Source organism: Aquarana catesbeiana, unplaced genomic scaffold (assembly GCF_042186555.1).
Source record: "Aquarana catesbeiana isolate 2022-GZ unplaced genomic scaffold, ASM4218655v1 unanchor211, whole genome shotgun sequence".
Taxonomy (NCBI): domain Eukaryota; kingdom Metazoa; phylum Chordata; class Amphibia; order Anura; family Ranidae; genus Aquarana; species Aquarana catesbeiana.
Window position 1 is genome coordinate 2,396,673 of NW_027362637.1, and position 27,350 is coordinate 2,424,022.

General features: G+C 41.6%; 1 protein-coding gene across 2 annotated transcripts in view; it reads right to left on the reverse strand.

The window, feature by feature from the left end:
- The window catches only part of ASAP2 (ArfGAP with SH3 domain, ankyrin repeat and PH domain 2), a 349,346-nt gene that overhangs the window by 75,566 nt on the left and 246,430 nt on the right, over positions 1 to 27,350 (reverse strand). For both annotated transcript variants that reach the window (XM_073611134.1, XM_073611135.1), the window contains exons 8-9: positions 22,683 to 22,758; positions 12,126 to 12,212 (exon numbers count right to left, since the gene is read on the reverse strand). In XM_073611134.1, coding sequence (XP_073467235.1) covers positions 12,126 to 12,212; positions 22,683 to 22,758 — 163 coding nt within the window. The remainder of the gene's footprint in view (positions 1 to 12,125; positions 12,213 to 22,682; positions 22,759 to 27,350) is intronic.

Sequence of the window (27,350 nt, forward strand, 5' to 3'; positions counted from 1 at the left end):
ATTTGAAGTGTTAGCTCTTGGTATATTTTACTGATCTACACAGTGTGTTGCCCTCTTGGCTGAATATAAACTGACCCATACATGACATCATCCTGCACTGGCCAATCAAGATGGCCCAAGACTGGCACCCAGAAGATGATGTCAGCCCTGGCGTGGGACCTTATGAGTGTTGGATCGTTGCAGAATAGGAGTATCCTAGACTTTAGTTCCAGTTTAAAGGCTGTATAGTTTGAAAAGTGTGTGGCCTTCCTGAAGTAAAACTCTAGCCAAAAACAACAAGATAAAAAGAACAACCCATTTAAAGATACAATCTCAAAACCAGGTTTGCTGCTATATTTACGTACAATCCATACATTTCACCTACAGTCCTTTTTTTTTTTTTGCCCCTAGATGTTCTCAGCCTGATGGCCAGCATCATGCAACCTACATTCTCTGATCCCAGGTTGTCTAGGACCCACCCCGCTCTAGTCTGTTAGGGTCCATTAACACAGGGCACTTGACTGCCCCGTGCAGGTCCATGTTTTCCCAGCACGGGAATGCACAAGTGTTGTGTGCATCCCCTTGCTGATAGTCCATAGAAGTCTATAAAGCCACGCTGCTGCACAGACAGAGCCGCTGTATCCCAATATGACATACAGGTGCGTGTGGGTACAATTCCCCAAACTAACCCGGTGTGCATTTGGGGAACTGCACTCGCATGTCATATATGCTCCTTCTGTCCAGCTTCATATCCCAACAGACTGCTGACACAAGGATGTACTCACTATCTGTGCATTCCTGTACTGGGAAAACACAAACCTGTGCGGGCACGCAGTCAAGCGCCCCGTGTAAATGAACCCTAAGACTCCATTCACACTTGTGCAACTTGTCATGCAACTTTGGACATCAAAGTCGCATCAAGTCGTACCCCAAGTTTTCCAGTGATAACCATTCATATATGGGCAAATTAAAGTCGCAACAACTTAATAGTAGTTCATGCACTACTTTGGTCTGACTTTCATGCAACTTGGGGGCCATAGACTTCAATGTTATCCCTCATAAGTTGATTGAAAGTCATACCTGAATGTTTTACATGCAACAGTGGGCCTGACTTTGTCAGAGGGACAGCAAGTCACATCCAAGTTGCACCCATCCAAAGTTGCACTCCAAATTTGTGTGACTTTGGAGTTGTACAAGTGTGAATGGAACCTTACTGGGCAGTAAAGCTGCACAGTAATGACCTTATCTCCCTGTCACTCTGTTCTCTCCTCCAGTCGGTGTGTTTTTTTTAAAACTTTAACTGTATGACTCCTTGTGCTACTTTTTCCTGTTACACTCCAGTTCTCATATACAGGAATTGCAAGAGGCTGATAGCAGGTGAAATGCAGGTACTTTTATTGGATGTATTGATGATAAAAAATCTGCATTAATTTGTGTATTTTCTATCTGCCTACAGTTCACCTTTAGAATAAATGCACTGTATTGTACACCGATATAATGTGAACGCATAAAAACTGTGTTTTGGAGCTGTTATAGCCGAGTCCAAAAATTTCATATTGGGAAATAGCCTGATACTGCAGAGCTAAAGATTTTGAAGTGACTTTCCCTGTGGTTCCATCTGCCAAAACCCTACATCACTACAGGACACGGTAGTAACATAAGGGCCATAGTGGATTGAACTATCGCAAGCAATGGGGGACAAGGCTTCCAACAATCCCCCCAAGTGTCAGATGCAGAAGATCTTCAGAGGCCACAGATCATTGACAGGATTCACAGCCCACTGTCTCACATGGGCAGAACTCCCCACACCTCCTGCTTGGCCACCAGGACAGGAACTGAAGGTGTATCTCCCCAACAGGAAACGATCAGAAAGACCAGACACTGGATGTAAACATTCTCCATTCACAGAAAAAAAAATGGCAGGAATTTTTCATTTCTACTATTTATCACAGTATATAAAATTTAAGATAGCATAATAAACAACCCCAATCTAGCCCTATGAGTGGCAGATAAATGGATCTTGCATTTGACCTGATGGCACCAATGGTTTCTACAGTCCCCTGTAAAAAATGACCAGTCAGGGTAAGCACAGGCTTCTTTCATTTATATAGAGTATATTGCACTTGGAAAGTATGCAGACATACACATACACATATAGGTGAAACACATACTGTAAGGAATGAATGGTATTAAGACACTTACTCTTCTAGACTTCGGTCACAAGAGGTTAGAGCATACACAAAAAAGGAAAAACATATTCATGAGTAACAGGTCGGCTGATTATTTAGTAGTTAACAGTAACACTCATCAGAAAACAGACCATGTTATAATAGACAAAAACAGGGGTACAGTGTGGGTCAGCCAAGCAGTATCTGACTGCCTGTTGTCTGCATTAATATCTTGCTTTTACCATCAAGTAAATATCAGCTGTCAATAAGAAACAAATGTCATTCTGGCAGCCTTTAAAAATGGCAACCTTTAAGTCAGTTATAATATCATCCAAGCAGTTATATCAAATGTCACTCTTCTAAAGAGTTTGTCCTCCTTACGTCCCCTTATGGCTAGATGCTAATGAGCTTAGTCAGCCAACTGGCTTCTTCTATCTCCAAAGAAGAGATATCATCCCTAGGTTTTCAAGCTTTCCCCCAAATAGCAAGTACAAATCGTGGATCCCCCTCTACACCAGACTAAATTTAATACACATCATACCATATATACAAAAGTTCCATACAAGTAAAAGTCCATGAAAAACAAATTGTGTACCCTGTGCAACCTGCAAAAACTGATCCTTATTCCACTTGTTAACGTCTTCAAAAGACACCATCCATTTGTTATCACCACTTCTTGTAACCCTTATTCAACCACCTCTAGCAGCTCACCTCAGTGAGTTGACCTACTTAATATTCGGTCGTATTGTGCCTGTCCCTTTGGTGGAAAACGAGGGGTTTGCTGGCTGTATAAGAGATGTCATCTCATATTACCACCCACTCCCGGAGACCGATAGCAAAAACAAAGGTTTTAAAAAAAACAGTGTTTTCCATAAAACCACCAGAAATGCAGATTAAAAACACTCACAATATATTGCGCACTACACCACCTGGTGCATCACTGTATACTAAGCTAGTTTTACATATGTTGACATTGATCACATCACCATGAAGACTGCAGCTTGTGTGTACATCAGCTATTTAAAATAGACCACCGCAGCCAGTGACGTAAGTGGGAGGAGTCACATGAGCTGAGGAGAGCACCCGAGAGAGCAGCCTGTGGTGGGAGCTTGTATCCAATCCAGAGGGGTTTGTGGCAGTAGTCTACTTTACATAGCAGATGTACATACAAGCTTCGGTCTTCATTGTGATGTGAGCAGTAACGTATGTAAACCCAGCTCAGTATACAGCACTGCAGTGCACCAGGTGTAGTGCACAATTTATTGTGAGTCTTTTTAATCTGCATTTCTCAATGAAGTTTTTTTTTACAGAAAACACTATTTTTTTTTTAATCACATACAGTAAAACCTTGGATTGCGAGTGCAATTCATTAGAGAAACATGCTTGTAATCCAAGGCACTTGTATATCAAAGCAAATTTCCCCCATAAGAAATAATGGAAACTCAAATGATTCGTTCCACAAAAAAAATGTATTCATAAGTCCTTCAGTTTATAGTTTATAAAAAGATTATAGTAATGTGATAGGTTGTGTAACCATAAAATGTCCATCCACAAATGGCAGCCTCCACAAGGGGATTAGAAGCAAAGTCCAGCAGGAGCTACAGAGTATAAAAGAAAAGAGGCGCCTCTAACTGTAGCAGTATGGTTACATTTAATGAAGGTACAACATTTATCAAGTCACATGGTTGATAATTAAAACCGGCACATCTAAGTATGCAGGCATCCGGGGTAAAGCTGTCCACATAGACCATCCTCCGCACTGGCGGATCTCACCACTGTCAGTCTGCAATCATGACCGGGAAGACTACCCTGCAGTAAAGTGATCTGAAAGCGAGGCTTGAACTGCTCGTGGAGCGCATCGTGGAAGGGACGATGTCGATGGCTTTACCCTGGATGCCTGCATACTTAGATGTGCCTGTTATAATCACCAATCATGCGAGTTGCTAAATGTTGTTCCTTCATTAAATGTTACCATATTGCTCCACTTAGAGGCACCTCTCTTCTCTTTTATACTCAATTGTGACATGTATCAAGACATTGCTTGTATATCAAGTCAAAATTTATTTAAAAATGTTGCTGGTCTTGCAAAACGCTCTCGAATGTCAAGAACGCGGTGACGTACAACGCGTACAGCGCGTACGACGAGCCGAGATGCGGCTGGAATTTTGTGCGTTGCAATTGTGTACACACGATCAGAATTTCCGACAACGGATTTTGTTTTTGGAGAATTTGAGAACCAGCTCTCAAATTTTTGTTGTCGGAAATTCCGACAAAAAATGTCCGAAGGAGCCCTACACATGGTCGGAATTTCTGATAAGCTCCTATCGGAATGTCCGATCGTGTGTACGCAGCATTACTCTCAAACCATGGTTTTTACTGTATTTAAGGTCTCTGGGAGTGGAAGGTAATGTGAGATGACATCTCTTATACGGCACAGCGGACCCCATATTTTCCCTAAAGGGACAGGCGCAATATGACCAAGTATTAATTAGGTCAACTCCATGAGGTGAGCTGCTCAAGGTGGTTAAATAGGAGCCACAAGAAGTGGTGATAGCACACGGAAGATGTCACTGAAGAAGTTAACAATTGGAATAAGGATCACTTTTTGCATGTTGCACAATTTATGTTTTTCATGGACAATTAGTTGTTGTATGAGCCTCTTGGTATTGCTGTAGTACCATTATTCTGGTGTAGTGCAGGATCCACTATCTGTACTTACTTTAAAAAGGTGATGTGGACACACAATTGACCCAGCAGCAACACACAATTGACCCAGCAGCAACACACTGACAGTATAATTTTCTGTCTTTTTTTTTTCTTTTAAAAAAATGCAGTGAGGTCTCACTGTTTCAGCTGTATCCACCATAAGGTCCAATAAATAAAATCCAACTGATGTAGTGGAAAGCAGAAAACAACAGCTCCTGCAAGCTATTAATAATATTATACCCGTTCTGCTACCTGTGTTGCCAAGTTTTGCTCAGTTATATAAATGATCAGTTCTAAATGTAGTAGTTCTGGTAGTGTCAGATGCAGGAATAAAGTGTCGGTGGAACGACAAGGCATCCAACACACAAGGAAATGTGCTGGATGTTGAATATCTTGCAGCAACATTATCTGTTCTAGGCATTGGGACAGGTAAGTACTAAACACTTGCTTTGCACAAAGTTGCCGTTTTCCCATTTTAAAAATAGCAACAGGGTCACTTTAAGTGCGTATAACTAATAGCAACCAATCTGAATCCATGTTGCATTTGGCTGACGGCAACCGATAGTTTGTTATTGTTTATCACACTTACTGTTCACTGAATAAAGCCAGTTATGGTGTCTACAGGTGAAAGGAGCTCAAGACCTCAAAAGTATAAAGCTTGCCTGTGGCAAAAACTTGTCCACTGATTCTTTAGGCCCCATTGTTTAGTAGTAGTAAAAAAAAAAAAACACTTATTATAGATGGTCTTCACTGAGTTCTTACAAGACATATGCGAATATCTGATTAATAAATCAGGTTTTATTTGAAAACCTTGTTTGCATATGATCTCTTGGCTAGGTTTTCTTTTTATTATTGTAACCTTTTATGCAAACAGACCAACCAGGAAATGAAACAACGGCCCTCAAACAAATGAGAAAATTATATCCGGGCAAGAAATAAAACGGACAATAAAGTAAATTACAGCTATTCATACATTTTATGATTATTTTATTAAAAGGTTACCAAAAACCACAAACCCAGAACACAGGCCAGTTACTGGCATTCTTTATACAGCTAGACTGTGTGAAAGAAACTGCATGGCTTTTTCTTCCATAAGAGCCTTACAATCTATATTTTCCTTCCAGCAGTAACTCTGCTATATTTGGCTCCCTTTAGACCCCTTTCATACTGGAGACTTTTTCGGGTGCTTTAGCACTAAAAATAGCGCCTGTAAAGCGCCTGAAATAAGCCCCATCTGCAGTCCCAGTGTGAAAGCCTGAGTGCTTTCACACTGGGGTGCTGTGCTGCCAGGACGTTAAAAAAAAAAAAAGTCCTGCAAGCGGCTTCTTTGAGGCACTTTAGGAGCGGTGTATTCTCTGAATTCAACGGACAGCGGCGCTTTTAATCCCTTTATTCGGCCGCTAGCGGGGGTTGAAAGCACCCTGCTAGCAGCCGAAAAGCGCCATTAAAACGATGGTAAAGCGCTGCTAAAACTAGTGGCGCTTTACCGCCGACTCCCCCATGCTGTGAAAGGGCTCTTAGACTATAAGGTAGCAGAAATGAAAAAGGGAAGGGGCAACCCAGGACATATGCATAGACTAATCAATACAAAGAAACAAACTACTGAGTCTGTCTTTGAAGGATCTAAATTGGTGGGCTGTGTAGTCTAATGGCGATAGGTCTTTGCAGGTTTTTAACCATCCATGTCCTGGTAGAACTAATAGAACTTAGTGTTTGGCTGAAGTCATTTATTATCAATCAACTGTGTTTATTCTTTTTAAAAAATAATGGCAACAGAAACTACCCAAATGAACCTGATCAAAAGTTTACATACCCCAGTTCTTAATACCGTGTATTGCCCCCTTTAACATCAATGACAGCTTGAAGTATTTTGTGGTATTTGTGGATGAGGCTCTTTTTCTTCACAGATGGTAAAGCTGCCCATTCCTCTTGGCAAAAAGTCTCCAGTTCCTGGAAATTCTTGGGCTGTCTTGCATGAACTGCACGTTTGCGATCTCCCCAGAGTGTCTTAATGATATTGAGATCAGGAAACTGAGATGGTCACTCCAGAACCTTCACTTTCTTCTGCTGTAGCCAATGACAGGTCGACTTGGCCTTGTGTTCTGGATCATTGTCATTTAGGAATGTCCAAGTACCATGCGCAGCTTCCTGGCTGATGAATGCATATGTTCCTCCAGTATTTTTTGATAACATACTGCATTCAACTTGCCAACAATTTTGACCAAATTTCTTGTGCCTTTGCAGCTCACATCGCCAAAACATCAGCGATCAACCTCTGTACCTTTTATCATAGGCCTTGTTGACTCCTCTCCAAATGTAGTGTTTATGGTTGTGGCCAAAAAGCTCAATTTTGGTCTCATCACTCCAAACGACTTTGTGCCAGAAGGTTTGAGGCTTGTCTCTGTGCTGTTTGGCGTATTGTAAGCAGGCTACTTTGTGGCATTTGTGTAGTAATGGCTTTCCTCTGGCGACTTGACCATGCAGCCTATCTTTCTTCAAGTGCCTCCTAATTGTGCATCTTGAAACAGCCACACCACGTTTTAAGAGAGTCCTGTATTTCACCTGAAGTTATTTGTGGGTTTTTCTTTCCATCCTGAAAAATTTTCCTGGCAATTGTGGCTGAAATTTTAGTTGGTCTACCTGACCGTGGTTTGGTTTAAACAGAAACCCTAATTTTCCACTTGATTAGAGTTTGAACACTGCTGATTGGCATTCTCAATTCCTTGGATAACTTTTTATATCCCTTTCCTGTTTTATACAGTTCAACTACCTTTTCCTGCAGACCCTTTAACAATTCTTTTGCTTTCCCCATGACTCAGAATCCAGACACGTCAGTGCAGCACTGGATAAAAGATGCTAGGGTCTGTCAGGAGTCCAGAAACCCAATGACCTTTTATATACACACACACTAATTACAAGCAAACAGATCACAGGTACCTTTAATAGCCATTCAAACCCCTCTGTGTCGACTTGTGCGCATGTTATCAGGCCAAAAGCATCAGGGTATGTAAACTTTTGATCAGGGTCATTTGGTTTAGTTTCTGTTGTCATTATGATTTAAAAATAGTAAACACAGTTAATTGATAATAAATGGCTTCAGCCAAACACTAACCATGAGTGAAAGAAATGTTTCTGTGGTATCATTCATATTCTCTGAAAAATGGCCAAGAAATCATAAATTCTGCCAGGGTGTGTAAACATATGAGCAGAACTAAGTGTTGTAGTCCCCCTGCAATGTCCTATAAATATGGGTTGATCCTGCCACTTAAGTCTACCTAATGAAGTAGAAGTAGTAGTAGCTTGTCAATCAGCACCTGGTCAAACCTAATCCTGCCCACTGCTTTCTGGATTGACAGCACTGCCTCTGTTGCTGGGACCCTTCCACTGTTAGCTGCAGTTGTCTGGGAGGAGAGCAGGTGAGGTCCACATGCAAAATGATTTAGCTCAGTCAGGGAAGGTATAGAAGTTTTTTTGATTAGTTTACGAGGCTTGTGTATTTCATAGTAACTAAATTTGTCAATGTAGGAGTCTTTAGTTGTGTTTTATTCCAATCACTATGTCACGAAATGTTGTCAGATGTCTTCTCACAACCAAAGGGAAAGCCACATTCTTTAGAACAGTGGTTCTCAACTCAGTCCTCAAGTACCCCGTTTTCAGGTTTTCCTTTATCTTGCACAGGTGCTTTAAATCTCAGTCAATGGCTTGGTATTTTGGACAGCTATTTTATCCAAGAGAAATTCCCAAAACATGGCCTGTTGGGGGTACTTGAGGACAGGGTTGAGAACCACCGCTATAGAAGACAGGGAGGTGCACATTTCGAGCAGAGAAGACTACTGGTTGGCAGGAGGAATTAAAAGGTCATCTATGTCATACTGGACAATTATCCCTAAACCATGGTGGATGGAGCTTTGTCGTCATTTATCACTCACATATAATTTATCTATCACAATAACAAATCCTAATCTATTCAGTATAACTATTCACATCTACAGCCATATAACTCAAACAATTAAGACCTGTTCCAGGCTTAATGACACCATGGTGATTGGATTATGTTAGAAAAACATGGTGATTTCCAAACTTTCACACCATCTGTTACTGGCAATCAACATCTGCCTTGATACATTTCATGACAGCACAGTGATGGGACCAATAGGACTCTCTGACTCCTGTGGCTTTAAAAACTGGGGTATTTTACTGACATTTAAAAGAGCTTTGGATGAGTGGTGAAACAAGTTCAACAATAAAGTGATATTAAAGTCTAATGCCCCGTACACACGGTCGGATTTTCCGATGGAAAATGTCCGATCGGATCGTGTTGTCGGAAATTCCGACCGTGTGTGGGCTCCATCGGACATTTTCCATCGGATTTTCCGAAACACAAAGTTGGAGAGCAGGAGATAAAATTTTCCGACAACAAAATCCGTTGTCAGAAATTCCGATCGTGTGTACACAAATCCGACGGACAAAGTGCCACGTATGCTCAGAATAAATAAAGAGATGAAAGCTATTGGCCACTGCCCCGTTTATAGTCCCGACGTACGTGTTTTACGTCACCCGCGTTTAGAACGATCGGATTTTCCGACAACTTTGTGTGACCGTGTGTATGCAAGACAAGTTTGAGCCAACATCCGTCGGAAAAAATCCTAGGATTTTGTTGTCGGAATGTCCGAACAAAGTCCGACCGCGTGTACGGGGCATAAGGCTGCTAATAGATGAATCATTTTTTGTTGTTCAGACAGTGGGCCAAGGGGAAGAAAAAAGTGAGGGGATTTCGCCATCCTCACAAGCAAGGTGGGTGGAGGAATCATTCTCACTGTGCCATTGCATTTTAATAGGGACAGTCCTATGCTATAAGAATACACTGATCAGCAGCTGCAGCCATTGCTCGACAGAAGTTTTTTATTTTGTTTTGTTTTGTTTTTAACATTCCCATTCAACAGAAGTCAATAACTTATCAAGCAGGAAGAACCAAAGATTATTAAAAATTTGTCAGCTGAACTTTAATCCAATTATGGCTAGCCTAACACTAACTATTCCTAAAAATTTTCTTCCCTCTATCCTGCCTACCCTGTGTAAAAAAAGAAATTCTGTAAAGTTAAAGCAGTGTTCCGCCTGGGAAAAAAATAACATAAAAAAGAGCAGCTACAAATACTGTAGCTACTGACTTTTAATATATGGACACTTACCTGTCCGGGTTGCCCACAATACCGGCACCCCAGCCAATTTTTGGATCGGCTGTCAGGTGCTGCCGTCGCCATTAGTCGTAAGGGAAACGGACACCGAAGTGCGCTGCGCTTTCTAACTGGCCTGGCGGCGGAAGAAGGAGGCGGGGAGCCAAACTTCAGAGGGACCAAGCTGCAGCACTGTCTCCCAGAAGTGGGGAAAGGTACCTGTCAAAAAATAGGTACCCCCCCCCCCCCCCGAAAAGGAGCCAAATGTGACACTGGAGGGGGGCGGAAGCAGCTAAGCAGAGGTTCCACTTTTGGGTGGAACTCCGCTTTAAAGTAATTATAAAGGTTTTTTTTTGTGGGGTCCCCCGGCAGAGCTCCTGGCCCCTCCTCTTCATCGAGTGCCCCCCACAGAGAGCCGCTTTCCATGGGGGAACTCATGCGGGTGCGCTCCCTGGCTCCCGTGTCACTGGATCTGATTGATCAATCTATCCAATGAGAACTCGAGATAGCGTCTGGAGCTGCTGGGCTCGTCTTTGACATTGGAACAATCAGGTTTAGGTAAGAAAAAGGGGGGCTCTGAGGGGCTGCTGCAGCACAAAAGGTTTTTCACCTGAATGCATAGAGGTGAAAAACCTCAAGGTTTTACAACTCCTTTAACTTTTTTAGTTCGCTCCAGTCACAAGATCCTGCAGCTCCATCTCCCCTGTGTCAGTGAGCGGTGGCTGCAGGGGAGGAGGGAGCATCTATATTGAGCTCTGCATAACACAGGAGCTGCAGGATCATGAGATCAGACTAAAAAGTATAGGTAAGAGGGGGGGTACATTTTTAAGATTAGTTAGTGTTAGGCTTTAATTCCACTTAAAAGAACAAGTGCTGTGCAGTGTGACTACTACTAGTTTAATGGTAGTTCTACATAAAAAGCATACATTACACAGGGGTTGATTTACTAAAACTTGGGAGTGTAAAGTCTGGTGCAGTTCTGCATAGAAACCAACCAGCTTCCAGGTTTATTTTCCAAGCCTTATTGAACAAGCTGAAGTTAGAAGTTGATTGGCTACCATGCAGAGCTGCTCTAGCTGTTTTACTCTCCAGTTTTAGTAAATTAACCTCTTAGCTTTTAGAAGTTCATCCAGTTTTAAACCTCCATTATAATTAATAAGTAATGTAATTTGCAAATAATCCTAGCAGCCAAGAACGTTGTCAAGTACACTTTAAAGTGGTTGTAAACCTCAGACATGACATATGAACACTTGCCAATTCTGACAAGTTTTCCTGACACCAAGAGAAAAAAGGTGACGGGGGAGGGGGGAGACTTCCATCTGATTGACAGCCTCAGCTCTGTTTATGTGTGCTGTGTGAGAGGGGTGTGTGTCCTTTCCCTCCAATCAGAGCTTTTTTCACTGAGCTATACAGCGTAATTTCAGCTCTCCATTGTCTGTTTTCTGACAGCTCAGACAAGCTTTATCAATTCTGGACTTTGAATGGAAAACACAGGTAAAACTTATGTAGGAGGATCTGTTTCATCTCTGTGCATCACCTGAGGCCAGTCACTTCACTGGGTACATGTAAGGGTTTACAACCACTTTAAAGCAGAGTACCACCCGTTTTTGTGTTTATTAAAAGTTGGCAGCTACAAAAAGTGTAGCTGCTGACTTTTAATAAACACACACTCGCCTGTCCCAAGGTCCAGCGATGCGGCCGCCTAAAGCCTCGTTCCTCTCCCTCTCCCTCTCTTCTCTGCAGCGCTGGCATCACTACTGTGGGCACCTGGCTGTGACAGCTTACAACTTCACCACCGGGTGCGCACTGTGCATGCGCGAGCCACGCTGCACGTCCTGAGTGGCCGGGCAATCTTCTGGGCCCTTTGATGTGTCCCAGAAGATTACTGGGAGGGAGGGGCCGCCTAGCTGGCCCAGAGCAGAAGTGGGAGCAGGTACCTGTGAAAACTAGGCCCCCCCCCCCCAAAAAAAATGACATGCCAAATGTGCCATGTCAGGGGGTCAGGATGCCTTAAAGCGGAAGTTCCACTTTTGAGTGTAACTCCGCTTTAAGACAGTGACAGCTACAATAAGCCCCCATCAGAGTTTCACAAGCTCACCTCCTTCTGCTCCACTTGCAGTGCAGTTTTTAGGATGTCTCTAAGTTGGCTCAGTTGTTTCCTTTCTTCATCCTGGACTTGTTTGATCTGAAAGAAAAGAAATGGAAATGAATTGAAATCCATGTGTAATGAGAAATATTCTATTTTCCGGTTTAGACAAAACAGAGAAAATCCAGTAGCAAGAGAGAGGATAGAAGAGCATAATTGCCTATTTGTGTACAAAAATAATGACTGCTGTTCAGTCTTTTCCATTAGCTTCATGGAACAAATGATCCAGCGTAAGACCAGCAGAGTCACAAATCAACAGACATTATTATGGGTTATTAAAGGCATCTTCAGCTTAGCAGCTAAACTCTCTCAAAAAAAAAAAAAAAAACATTTACAGGGACTCTTTCACCTGCCAAAACCCTCCCTGTAAAGTAATGCAAGGACAGGTACTCTACTTCTCCACATTGATCTACAGCTACATCGTGTAAGTAATAACAACAACTAACAGATCCAGGAGCTCTTCAGACTCCCCACTGCCTACTCTTTGGACTAGCAGTGCTTACCATCATATGTCTAGTGATAGCTATCCTGAGCCTCTTTCTTCTCCAATCTCCAATCAAGTACCCTGTGCTTCCTCCCCAAAACAGGCACCCTGATTTAGGACAAAACTTCATCTAGTGTCCAGCAGCTTGGTGTAAATACAGATTTCAGCTACTTACAGTAGCGAAATTAAAAAAAAAAAAAAAAAAAAAATGTAAAAACGGTAGAGGTAAGTGAATGAAATTTTTTTTTGTATATATTATTAGTGTGGAGCATAATGTAGACCAGTGGTTATCAAATTGTGGCCCAGGCGCCAAATGCAGCCCTTTCGCTTGCTTTTATCTGGCCCTTGGGGCACTATTTCATACATTGATACCAACAATGGGGCATAATCCCCCCCACTGACACCAGTGCAGGGGGCACAATTCCTCCCAATGACACCAACGATGGGGCACAATTCCTCCCACTAACACCAACAATGGGGCCAATGACATCAAAGATGGGGTGCAATTCCTCCTAATGACACCAACAATGGTGCCCAATAACACCCAAATAACATCAATAATGGGGCGCAATTCCTCCCAATCAAATCCTGTGAGCAGAGAGGGGGTTGAGGCTGAGTCACGCTGTGGATTAAGCACACAGGTGCACTTCCTATGGGTGTACACCAAGAAGAGGTGGAGCCAAGAACGCTAGTTGGGGACCCCAGAAGAGGATGTTTGGGGCCACTTGATGCAATACCAATACTGACTGTGTTGATGGGGGAATGCCTCCTGTGAAGCTATTGTGTTCTCCTGGTGGGGGGGGACACACAGTGATTATTGCTAGCAGCGATAGCCACTGGAAATAATCGTATGAAAATATGACATGCTGGTGGAACCAAGTTGATCGATCAACTTGGGTACAATCAGCCTGCCAATACATGGTTCAAATCTCGGCCAGTCCCTGCTGAAGCGGCCGAGATTCTTACTATTTATGGCTGACTTTAGAAGCCACTGCTTGATTAAAAAAAACAATGGTGTCCACCGAAAACGAAAATCAATTTTGCTTGGACTTGAGTTTCATACTGGTTCACAAGACAATAAAAAGTGCTAACGCAAGACCATTGTGGCAAATTAACCCTTTTAACCTTTAAAACATGTTTAGCAGTTGAGTGATATTACCTAGCCATCATTACTTGATGAAGGATGCCATAAGCAACATCAGCAACTGACCTGAGAAGAACATAGGGCTTCTTAGCCACCACTAAAATAAAAATAAATACAGTGACATAAATCATAGAAAGCTCTGTTGTGTGAACATAGAGATGTCCCTTGAATAAATAATGGTTTTACTGCAAAAACCAAAAATAAATTGCTAAGAAAAGTCAATGAATTGGCAACATCAGCAAGTACAAGGGATTTTCACAGCTGCTTGGAGATGACTTCATTGCTTTTTCTATAAACATACAGTGTAAGCACAGAGCATGTCTGATGTGTGATAAGGTGCTGACAACCCATATTCAAGGTTTTCCATCAATCCTTTAGGCTTTCAAACCTCTAAATACAACGCCTTTGGTTTATTTTGAAATATTCAGTATTTGCTTACAAGGAAAAGTGGTGGTGAAAAGCATTGGTGGGTTTTACTGACTGAGTTCCCAAAAATACCTTGTTGTTCTGGGTATGAGGCACCCAGGGACACGCATTACTACCTTCTATAATTTACACTGGGTGCCTGAGTGGCAGTGCCACATCTCACCACTGCCTTGGGGTGCTGGGGTAGGGAGTGTGCACCCTGTGAAAAGTAAAAAAAAAAAAAAAAAATTTGCATAGGTATGTCTTAAGTGCTATATGCCAATTCCAACTACAGTAAAACCTTGAACTGCGATAATAATTTGTTTTGGAAATATGCTTGTAATCCAAAGCACTTGTATATCAAAGCAAAGTTCCCCATAATAAATAATGGAAACTCAGATGATTCGTTCCACAACCATTTATTTATAAGTCCTTCAGTTTATAGTCCATATAAAAAGATTATAGGAATGTGATAGGTTGTGTAGCCATAAAATGTCCATCACAAATGGCAGCCTCTACAAGGGGATTAGAAGCAAAATCCAGCAGGAGCTCCAGAGTATAAAAGAGAAGAAGGTGCCTCTAAGTGTAGCAATATGGTTACACTTAATGAATGTACAAAATTTAGCAATTCACATGGTTGATGATTAAAACAGGCACATCAAAGTATGCAGGCATCCGGGGTAAAGCTGTCCACAGACTGTCCTCCGCACTGCCAGCTCTCACCGCTGTCAGTCTGCAATTGTGACTGGAAAGACTACCCTGCAGTAGAGTGATCTGAAAGCGAGGTTTGAAGCGTCTGTGGAGCGCTGCGTGGAAGGGATGACGTTGATGGCGGTGTGGAGGATGGTCTATGTGGACAGCTTTACCCCAGATGCCTGCATAATTAGATGTGCCGGTTTTAAACATCAGCCATGTGAGTTGCTAAATGTCGTACTGTCATTAAATGCAACCATATTGCTACACTTAGAGGTACCTCTCTTCTCTTTTATACACAGTTGGGACGTGACGCTACTCTTAAATCAAGACATCAGTTGTTTATCAAGTCAAAATGTATTACATAGTTACATAGTAGGTGAGGTTGAAAAAAGATACAAGTCCATCAAGTCCAACCTATGTGTGTGATTTTATGTCAGTATTACATTGTATATCCCTGTATGTTGTGGTTGTTCAAGTGCTTATCTAATAGTTTCTTGAAACTATCGATGCCCCCCGCTGAAACCACAGCCTGTGGAAGGGAACTACACATCCTTGCCGCTCTTACAGTAAAAAACCCTTTACGTAGTTTACGGTTAAACCTCTTTTCTTCAAATTTTAATGAGCGGCAACGTGTTTTATTAAACTTCCTTCCGCAGAAAAGTTGTATCCCTATTGTGGGGTCACCAGTACGGTATTTGTAAATTGAAATCATATCCCCTCTCAAGCGTCTCTTCTCCAGAGAGAAGTTCAGTGCTCATAACCTTTCTTCTTAATTAATATCCTCCAGTCCCTTAATTAGTTTTCTTGCCCTTCTCTGTACTCGCTCCATTTCCAGCACATCCTTCCTGAGCACTGGTGCCCAGCACTGGACAGCATACTCTAGGTGCGGCCGGACCAGAGTCTCGTAGAGTGGGAAAATTACCACTTTATCTCTTGAGTTAATCCCCTTTTTAATGCATGCCAATATTCTGTTTGCTTTGTTAGCAGCAGCTTGGCATTGCATGCCATTGCGGAGCCTATCTACTAGGACCCGCAGGTCCTTTTACATCCTTGATTCCCCCAGTGGTTCTCCCCCAAGGGAGTAGATTGCATTCATATTTTTGCCACCCAAATGCATTATTTTACATGTTTCCACATTAAACCTCATTTGCCATGTAGTTGCCACCCCATTAATTTGTTTAGATCTACTTGCAAGGTTTCCACATCCTGCGGAGAAGTTATTGCCCTGCTTAGCTTAGTATCATCCGCAAATACAGAGATTGACCTGTTCACCCCATCCTCCAGGTCGTTTATGAATAAATTAAATAGGATTGGTCCCAGGACAGAACCCTGGGGGACCCCACTTTCTACCCCTGACCATTCTGAGTACTCCCCATTTATCACTACCCTCTGAACTCGCCCTTGTAGCCAGCTTTCAATCTATGTACTCACCCTATGGTCCACGCCAACTGACCTTACTCTGTGCAGTAAACTTTTATGGGAAACTGTGTCAAATGCTTTTTCAAAATCCATATACACCACGTCTACAGGCTTTCCTTTATCCAGATGGCAGCTCACCTCCGTATAGAAGGGTAATAGATTGGTTTGGCAAGAACAATTCTTCATGAATCCATGCTGACTACTTCTAATGATACCGTTTTCATTGCTAAAATCTTGTATATAGTCCCTTATCATCCCCTCCAAGAACTTGCATACTATTGATGTTAGGCTAACTGGTCTGTAATTCCCAGGGATGTATGTTGGCCCTTTTATAAATATTGCTGCTACATTGGCTTTTCTCTAATCAGCTGGTACCATTCCAGTCAGTAGACTGTCAGTAAAAATTAGGAACAATGGTCTGGCAATTACTTGACTGAGTTCCGCAAGGACCCTCGGGTGCAAGCCATTTGGTCCCGGTGACTTATTAATGTTAAGTTTTTCAAGTCTACTCCTAATTCTGTCCTCTGTTAGCCATGAGGGTGCTTCACGTGATGTGTCATGAGGATAAACACTGCAGTTTTGGTTACTGAAGCCACCCCCCTCCCCCCCAATTCCCTTGTGAAGACTGAGGAGAAGAATACATTCAATACCTTCGCCATCTCACAATCCTTTGTAATCAGATTTCCTTTCTCATTCTTTATTGGGCCAAAATGGTCTGTCCTCCCTCTTTTACTGTTTATACACTTAAAGAATTTCTTGGGGGGGTTTTTTTTGCTCTCCTCCACTATGTGTCTTTCGTGTTCTTTCTTAACCACTCTAATTGCACCCTTACATTTCTTGTTGCATTCTTTGTAAAGTCTGAATGCTGATGATGATCCCTCAGCCTTGTATTTTTTGAAGGCCTTCTCTTTTGCTTTTATATGCATTTTTACATTGGAGTTAAGCCATCCAGGACTTCTGTTCGCTCTTTTATATGTATTTCCCAATGGGAAATATTAAAAAAATCTTGCTTGTCTTGCAAAATGCTCTTAAACCAAAGTTACTCTCAAACCAAGGTTTTACTGTATATGAGATGGCATAGACACAGGATATCTATGTGTCTGGGCAGTCGCCAAATATTTCTTCTACTTAAGATGGAAAACTGTAAAAACATGATGATATTGATTTTTATCAATGCTTAGATTTTTTTAATAAATGGATTTGGTTTCCTAGTCACAGTATTCTTGTTTACTTTCTTATTGGGACAACTGTAGCTTTATTTTCTCCATAGACTCTGGTTCCCCTAGCATGACTGACAGAAAGGTACAGCAAGTGGACCCTTATTTTTTTATGTATGATATTTAAGTATAATATCGTTTTAAATTGAAAAACTGTTGAAATCTTTAACTATAATTATCACATTCATCCACTTTCCTTGAAAGGGAATGCAGACAGACAATTTAAAGTCCAGTATTTGACAGAACAGATGGCTACGGATTTCTCACCAAGAATGACAAAAAGACATCTGCATGTTCTTGTACAACTCACACATACTGTAGTTGGGATCTACTGGTATCTTCCCGATTTGGCTGATGGAAGAATGAGGAGCATGTTTCATGAACACTTGGGTCCCTTTTCTTCTCAGAGGAAGGCCTGGATTCTTTCCTAAATGTACATAATATAACTGGATACTAACATTTATAGGTAAAGTTGACCCAGGGAATATCCGATTGCCTCTCAGGGCATCAGAAAGGATTTTTTTTTCCCTGCTGGAGCAACTCGTTTCATGCTTTGCTGTTTTTTTTTTTAACCTTCCACTGGATCATCTGTGTTTATAGGATTGTGTATAGTATCTCACAAAAGCGAGTACACCCCTCACATTTTTGTACATTTTTTGTTATATCTTTTCATGTGACAACACTGGAGAAATGACACTTTGCTACAATGTAAAGTAGTGAGTGTACAGCTTGTATAACAGTGTAAATTTGCTGTGCCGCAAAATAACCCAACACACAGCCATTAATGTCTAAACCGCTGGCAACAAAAGTGAGTAGTGGGGAGCAGGTGTGTTAAATTTGGCATGATCGCTCTCACTCTCTCATACTGGTCACTGGAAGTTCAACATGGCACCTCATGGCAAAGAACTCTCTGAGGATCTGAAAAAAAGAATGGTTGCTCTACATACCCACAGTTGATCCAGCGGAAGGTAAAAAAACCCCAGCAAAGCATGAAATGATTTGCTCTAGCAGGGAAAAAAATTCCTTCCCGATTCCCAAGAGGCAATCAGATATTCCCTGGATCAACTTCACCTATAAATGTTAGCATCCAGTTATATTATGTACATTTAGGAAATAATTCAGGCCTTCCTCTGAGAAGAAAAGGGACCTAGGTGTTCATGAAACATGCTCCTCATTCTTCCATCAGCCAAGTCAGGAAGATCCCAGCAGATCCCAGCAGATCCCAGCTACAGTATGTGTGTGAGTTGTACAAGGACATGCAGATGCCTGTGTGTCATTCTTATTGAGAAATCCGTAGCCATCTGTTCTGTGAAATAATGGACTTTCAAACTGTCTTTCAAAGAAAAAGTGGATGAATGTGATCATTATAGTTAAAGATTTCAACAGTTTTTCAATTTAAAATGATATCCTACTTGTCAATTGGAAGTTGAGGGGTGTACTCACTTTTGTGAGATACTGGACTGTATGTCTTTTTTTTTAGGATATTTATCCCCCCTTTTATTGTTTGAACTACATGGACTTTTTTCAACCAGACTATGTACCATATTTTTTCGCTCCATGAGACACACACCCCACCCCCCACCCCCCAAAAAATGGGGAGAAATGCCTGTGCGTCTTATGGAGCGAATGCTGACCAGGCCCCCGTGGTCGCCCCCATGTCACAATACAGGGTGGCTGTCTCCCGCAAGCGCCGGGCGATCTCCTGTCACTTACAGAAGACAGAGCAGCCCCAGTAGGCAAATGGAGTACTGCCACTCAGGCTGCTCTGTCTTCTGAGTGACAGGCGAATGTGATGACGTCCTCGCAGTCGCCAGGCACCGGTCAGGCTGCCATTTAATGGGCACAGGTCAGGCTGCAACTGCATTTCATGGGCACTGGTAAATATTTTAGTACACCATTTGGTTCAGAATATGTTTTTTTCTGGTTTTCCTCCTCTAAAACCTAGGTGCGTCTTATGGTCAGGTGCGTCTTATGGAGTGAAAAATATGGTAACTATGAAGGAAGGGTTGATGACTGCTTACTCTAAGTTTGTGCGAAAATCTTTGAGTATGATGAGACACACCGTTTTCGGGTGGAAATGCCCATTATCATTTGTTTGTGGGTGTTGTTTTTTAATGACTTGCAATGAGCCTCTGAACTACTTCAGGAAAAGTCAAATCTCTAGCACAGCCCCCTCCCTTCTTGAATGTCATGGCCTTCTCTGTCTAATTACTGTGTATGCTGGCCCAGCTCCTCTATCCCTTCCCTCCATTCATTACCTTTTATGTACCAGCTGGGAAAGGAGTGATGGGGAATACTACAGCGTGTCAGTCTACTGAAACTGCTGCCATCAAAACCAAAATGGCGGTCTTGGGGCTTTTGAATGTATACACAAGGGTACCCTTACTGGGCTTGTTCCTTTGTACCAGCCTGCATTTTCAAATCTATACTAGATAAATAACAGAACCTGACTGTGCCTGGTGGCTTTGGGCAGCACAGACCTTTCATTCCCTCTAGTCTGCAGAAAACACCAATATCTGTGTATTTTCAGACAGATAGATTTTTTTTCTTATCCAATACTTGTGTTTGGGACTAAGCACACTCCTTATGTACACTTTAATGCATAAATCAGAGTCTAAGCTGACAAGAAAATGATTTTCAGGAAGCTGACACAGTCTTCTGAACCTCATTAACATCTGTATGCACTAATTAAGTCCCAGAAGATTTTGATCTCTGCACTGCCACATATATAACTCAGCCCTGCGGCTGCATCAGAGGTAATTATCACAGCTAAAAGCAAACTAAAAACACAGCAAAAAAAAATTGTAGTACTGATTGAAACAGCTGGAAATAAAAGAGATTCATGAACGCAAGTTGATGAAGACTTTAATCCTCTCTAAACTATACAGATAATACAGTTGAAACACCCCCAGTATAAATGGCTGATATGAATGAAGGTTTAATGAACATAAAAGAGATCCATTTATTTAGGTGGAGACTAGCATGTTCTACCTCCTAATGTATTTTAGTGGCTCCAGTGGCACTCTCTCTTTACTCCTCTAAAGCTGTCCATATAGGGATCAAAATGTGTCTGGCTCAGCAGGAACCTGAATTTTAAACCATGGATGGCTGTTCCTGTTCGAGAGGAGCTGATCTAGTGATAGACTCCGCTTGAATAGGATTGTCAGTATACTTTTGCTTGACCAGTCAGCTGCAGCGCTGATCAGTGTATTCTGGCAGAGGAGGAGTCTCACTGCCAGAATAGTGCAGTGAAGGGATTCCCCCACCCACTTCAAATGTGTTGATGAAGGAATCAGATCTTTTTTTTTTTTTTTATTATTAGATGGCTTACTGATTAAAAAAAAAAATCCCTCTATGGCCAGCTTAACTTAGTCTTCCAGGTAAAAGTTAGGCCTTGTTTAGACTAGCCGGTGAGGGGGGTGGCAAAAATGCGGGGTAGAGCAGCGTCTCTGTCACTACCAACTGCCCCCCCAAGCCGCAATAAGCAGTGGATGAGAATGTTTACATGCCTCGGCCGTGACACTTCGTACCCACAACAAAGTTGACCCGACATGTAGTGCTCGGCGGGCTTGTTTTTGCTGAACACTACACATTTATGTAAATGGCAAATGCCCCAAACTGCGTGCAATAGCCTAAGATGCATGTCTAAATCCACCCTTTAAGTACCCCCCCCCCCCCAAAAAAAAAATATTATATTGCAGCTCACCAGATTTTAATATGGTGGCTGCATTAATTTCCTTTTTCCCTTTAATTTCACTTAGTGTTCAAGCCAGTAAGGCTTGGTTCACACTGCGGCGACTTTGAAGCAATATCAGGGTATGCCTGTGTAATCTTCCTGTAATGTCGGATCCAAATCACATAAATTAAGATGAGGATCCGACTTGGATGAGACTTCCATGCCTGTTGCACCAGTGTGAACGGGACTTAAAGTGGAGTTCCACCCACTTTTACAACTCTTCAGCATCCCTCACTAAACTGTGCACTGTGAACGAATTGGATATTTAAAAAAAAATTTTCTCAGCACCTACTGTATATCTGCTGTATTCATTTTTCACTTCCTCCTCCCTGGCCGTGGCCCATCACATCATTTCCTGTTTGCAATGCCTTCTGGGAAGGGGCGGCAAGTTCCTCTGAAACTGCCATTGCTATGGAAACCTGACCTGAAACCTATTACACTGCTTGTGCTGCACTGAGCATGTGCGAGATCTGCAAGGATGAGATCCAGGAAGAAATACAGTCTGGCTTCAGATGCCCACACTTAAGATGGCCACGGCCTGCTGTAAGTTTATAAAATAACAAACTACTCCTATAAACTAACAAAACAGACCTTAGTTTACAGGCTAACTTTACTAGAATACATTAGGCTTGTGTATTATAGGGGTATTTTTATTTAAAAAGTATAATTTCGGCCGGAACACCACTTTAAGGAACAAAACTGTTGTAACTGCTTAGCAAGTGTAAGCTGGAATTCAACTTCAATTGGTTATTAGATCCATCTAAATTGGTTAGGCCTGGTACACACTATGTGTTTTTTTCCATTTTTATTAATTATTTTTATTTCAGCTCCGGAGGTGGATCCGTTTCAGCGGAGTCCTCCAGCTCAGCGGAAGATCTCTCCATTGATCTCCACTGAGTCGGTGGATCACAGGTCCCTCTCTGCTCACTGAGCGGGGAGGGGCCTGTCAAGCACCGCTAATTCCTATGGAGAGATCAGACGAAAACGGACAGCATGTCTGTTTTCATCAGATCTCATTCGATTCTATCCGCCAGGACGGATGGCGAACGTATCCTGCATGGAGCGTCCGTTCAGGTCCGCCTAAAAAACTGACAGGCAGACCTGAATGGTCCGCCCATGTGAAAAGGGGCTAAAAAGGGGAAAAAAGGCACTGGGCCATCTGCTAAGCAGCAGTAAGCAGTTTACATAAATAACTAATTCTGTGATTAGAATCTGTGTGCATAAATACATTTATATATTTGCACATAAAAGATGTTTTTTCTAAATCGAATATTAAATTCTGAATGCAGGGAATGTAGATGCTACCAACTAGACCCAATAGGAGCCTATTTTTATTTTTCTGAGCCTCATCAACAAATCCCAGCAATTAGCCACTGATTGCTCATCATGCATTAAAAATGAATATTACCGTGTGCAGATCTGTTGATAGTTTCTCAATAGAGGGCTTGAGGCTTTCAACAGCTTTCAGTCCATCTTGAAAAAAGCTAGAAAGAAAAAAGGGAGACCCGTTAGGAGGTCAGACTCCGCACAGCTGATGGTATCTGGAATGCATCAATGTAAATTATGGAGCAACCAATATTAAACAATAACATAAATTATCCTGAAAGCAATTTGAGAGCTGTGGCAGTTCATCATGTACAAACACCATTACAGCAAACTGAAAGTCAGCTTCTCAATAAAGGAAAGGGGGGTGATCTGAAAGAAGGATTTAGAGAAAAACTTAATTTTATTCACTTGTATAGAAGTGCTTAAATAAAGTGAATCTGTGTTAACAGACTAAGGCTGGCCATACATTATACAATTTCCTTGTACAATTTTCCTTTAGATTTACCAAAACCATATAATATGAGGTCAAACCTAAACACTTTTAATTTGTATGCAATCAGGCAGGCCCTTGTACTTTATAGTTGAAGGTAAATCTAAAGGAAATTGAAGAAAATTGCATAATGTATGGCCAGCTGAACAGCACACCCTTACCTATAAAAAAGAGCCACACCCCACTCCGATCTCACAGACACACTTCTGGGGGGGAAAAAATACACACTTTACATACTGTATATGTATAATATATTGAATATTGTATATTGTAAAGGACACCAAGGATGGGTCCTGGGTGGGCGCTATATTTCATCCCATATTTGGGTTGTGGTCCCGTTAGGCCTGGTTCACACCCATGCAGGTTGCAGTTGATGCATATTCCAGGTGCATTTTGCATTATTCAATACTAATAATACTTTTTGATTCATTGAAGTCTATGGAACCAAAAAACAACCTGCTGCGGGAAAAAAAAAGTGTCCCTTTCTATAAAATGCACAGATGTGAAAGTGACCCATAGGAAACTATGTTAAACGGGCTGTAGTGTGTTTCTGCAAAAGTGAAAATGCACTAAAAAAATGCATAGGTGTGAACCAGGCCTTAAGGCGGGTGATTTGTGTGCAGTTGTTGGGTAAGAAAGAACCTCCAACCCTGATTATGGGAACTCAGGTCGTGAAAGAGCTAAGCCTACCTCCAGGAAGAAGCCCTTGAAGACAGTAGTCACCTAGAGCAGGGGCGGAGTAGTGCAGAGTTAGGAGTATTTGGAGAGCTGCATAAGGCCTCTTTCACACTGCCGCGACTTGAAAGTCACACAGTTTTGCTGAGATTTTACCACGATTTCAGGGAATGCCTGTGTAAACTTGAGGTCTATGGACCTCAACTCGCATCAAAGTCAGACCAAAGTAGTACAGGGACTACTTGGAAGAAGTCGGTGCGATGCGATATGAATGGTACTTATTGAAAATCATGGGGTACTACTTGTCATGCGACTTTGCAGTCTCAAGTTGCACGACAAGTGTTAAAGGAGCCTAACTGTTGGGAACTGCCTAAAAGTGCTCAGGCTGGACTTTACTTCCTGTGAGTAAAAACCTTGTGTGGCTGAAATTTTGTGCAGAAATTAAGCCATTTTAATTTGCTGCTTAAAGTGTTGTTTTGTTTGCCTTGAGAAGAATGAAGACTTTGTTTATTTAAAAATGGCTTTGTGTATGGTCCTGAAGCACTACCACAATTTCCAATGGCTCCAGTTGCTGCCTCTCTGTCCTCTGAGGAGAGAGAGATCAGAGAGGGTCACTGCTCTTGGGTACAGCCCTGGATCAAAATCGGGCTTAGGTAACTATTTAAGTGGGGGTTGGATGGAAGAGTACCATTTAAAAGGTTTTATACCTCAATAAAGAGTATGCATTAAAAGGTAAAAAAAAATAATAAAATACAAAAAATTGCCTTTAGAACCCCTTTAATGCGTTACATGCTGGAATTCATTAATTGTGTACTGTCATTTATGGGCACAGGATGGTTAGTCTTGGGTAAAAATATCCTTAAAAAGCCCTTCTAGATACAGTGCCTTGAAAAGGCATTCATACCCTTTGAAATTTTCCACATTTTGTGATGTTACAACCAAAAATGTAAGTGTATTTTATTGGGATTTTATGTGATAGACCAACACAAAGTGGCACATAATTGTGAAGTGGAAGGAAAATTATTAAATGGTTTTCAATTTTTTTTTACAAGTAAATATCTGAAGTATTGCACGCATTTGTATTCAGTCCCCTTTACTCTGATACCCCTAACTAAAATCTAGTGACCTAAATAGTAAAGAGAGTCCACCTGTGTGTAATTTAATCTCAGTAATAAATACAGCTGTTCTGTGAAGCCCTCAGAGGTTTGTTAGAGAACCTTAGTGAACAAGCATCATCATGAAGGCCAAGGAACACACCAGACAGGTCAGGGATAAAGTCGTGGAGAAGTTTAAAGCAGGGTTAGGTTATAAAAAAAAAAAATCCAAAGGTTTGAACATCCCACGGAGAACTGTTCAATCCATCATCTGAAAATGGAAAGAGTATGGCATAACTGCACACATTGCAAGACATGGCTGTCCACTCAAACTGACAGGCCGGGAAAAGAGAGCATTAATCAGAGAAGCAGCCAAGAGGTCCATGGTAACTCTGGAGGAGCTGCAGAGATCCACAGCTCAGGTGGAAGAATCTGTCCACAGGACACAACTATTATCCGTGCACTCCACAAATATGGCCTGTATGCAAGAAGAAAACCATAAGAAGTCCTGTTTGCAGTTTGCGAGACACCACGGGGGACACAGCAAACCTGTGGAAGAAGGTGATCTGGTCAGATTAGACCAAAATTTATTTTTTGGGTTGTGTGGTGAAAAACGGACAATGCACATCACCCTGAACACATCATCCCCACCGTGGAATGTAGTGACAGCATCATGTTGTGGGGATGCTTTTCTTCAGCAGGGATAGGGAAGCTGGTCAGAGTTGATGGGACGATGGATGGAGCCAAATACAGGGCAATCTTAGAAGAAAACCAGTTCGATTAGAGTGTGCAAAAGACTTGAGACTGGGGCAGATGTTCACCTTCCAGCAGGACAACAACCCTAAACATACAGCCAGAGCTACAATGGAATGGTTTAGATCAAAGCATATTCATGTGTTAGAATGGCTCAGTCAAAGTCCAGACCTAAATCCAATTGAGAGTCTGTAGCAAGACTTGAAAATTGCTGTTCACAGATGCTCCCCATTCAGTCTGACAGAGCTTGAGCTATTTTGCAAAGAAGAATGGGCAAAAATGTCACTCTCTAGACGTGCAAAGCTGGTAGAGATGTCCCAAAAAGACTTGCAGCTGTAATTGCAGCGAAAGGTTGTTCTAAAAACTATTGACTCAAGGGGGATGAATACAAATGCATGCCACACTTTTCACATATTTATCCTTCCACTTTACAATTATGTGCCACTTTGTGTTGGTCTATCACAAAAAACCTAACAAAATAAATTTACTTTTTTAGTTGTAACATGACAAAAAGTGGAAAATTTTAAAGGGTAATATGCTTTTTCAAGAAAACAAAAAAACAAAAAAAAATGACTTTTTTATTGTAGCTGGTTCGGGGAGAGGCTAGGTGTGGATGGTGGTCCCTAGGCTCTTGATTCCAATCTTGGATGATTATTTAATAAAAAGGTATAGGATATAAAGACCTTATACATATACATCTACTGTATTTTTTGCATGCATTTGATTGTGACTTGGTTTTCCCAAAACCTGAAGAAGTGGAGTTGAAGACCCATGAAATGCGTTGTGAATTATCGTATTACTGCCTCCAACCAGACTCTATTTTATATTCAAGGGGCCAAGATATGTCAAGTGGAGGTGGATGAATAACGATATATTGTGAAAACATATTTAAAGGATCTTCATTTATTACTTTTTTATGTATTGTAGGTCAGTATACACAAAATACAACTGTTATACATAATTTGCAATATGTTTTATTGACTTTACAATAAAATGGTTCAATTTTTAACAGTATGGCATGTGTATTGAACTGCTAGGCACCTATAGTCCAATATTTCTAGAATATTGGTTTTGTTACTGGACATCAATAAGAGATATAGAGTTATAGTCACTAGAGAAGTATATGTATTGTGAATAACTAGGAGATGGCAGTGGCTAGCTAAGAGTTAACCACACAGCCCTGGGCATATGAAGATGCAGCAGGCACAGAGGGTACACAGCTGCTGGATCCTGCCGCTCGCTGCCAGTCCACAGTGACTAATGTAGCTGCATACAGCAGAGCACTCCAAAAAATCGTTTAGCAAATTAGTTTTCTCCACTGATTCCTTTGGCCGTGGTGTGCTGTAAATCAAAGATAGCGTAATCCGATTATCAGATCCATTTATATGATTAGATTTTCAGGTTAGAACGTCTGCTGCAGAATTGAATATGCTAAAAGCCAATGACAATTGGAATGGAGGGGTGGATGTAATCAAAGAGTAAATGTTTGGGGGCAAAAGAGGCTGGAATGTGCTTGACATTATATTAACATTGCAAGTAATACAGCATATTGATGAGCATTAGTAATGGTGCACTGAATATACCCCTGGGGCAAAGAGCGACCTGATCAATTGTCATTAGCAAACCGGCAGCAAAAAAAAAATTCTACATCACCTTCAAATCATGATAACACGACAGCAAAATTAAAGAGCAAAAACAGACCAACAGGGAAATAAGCAGTTGGTATATTTCTACAGAA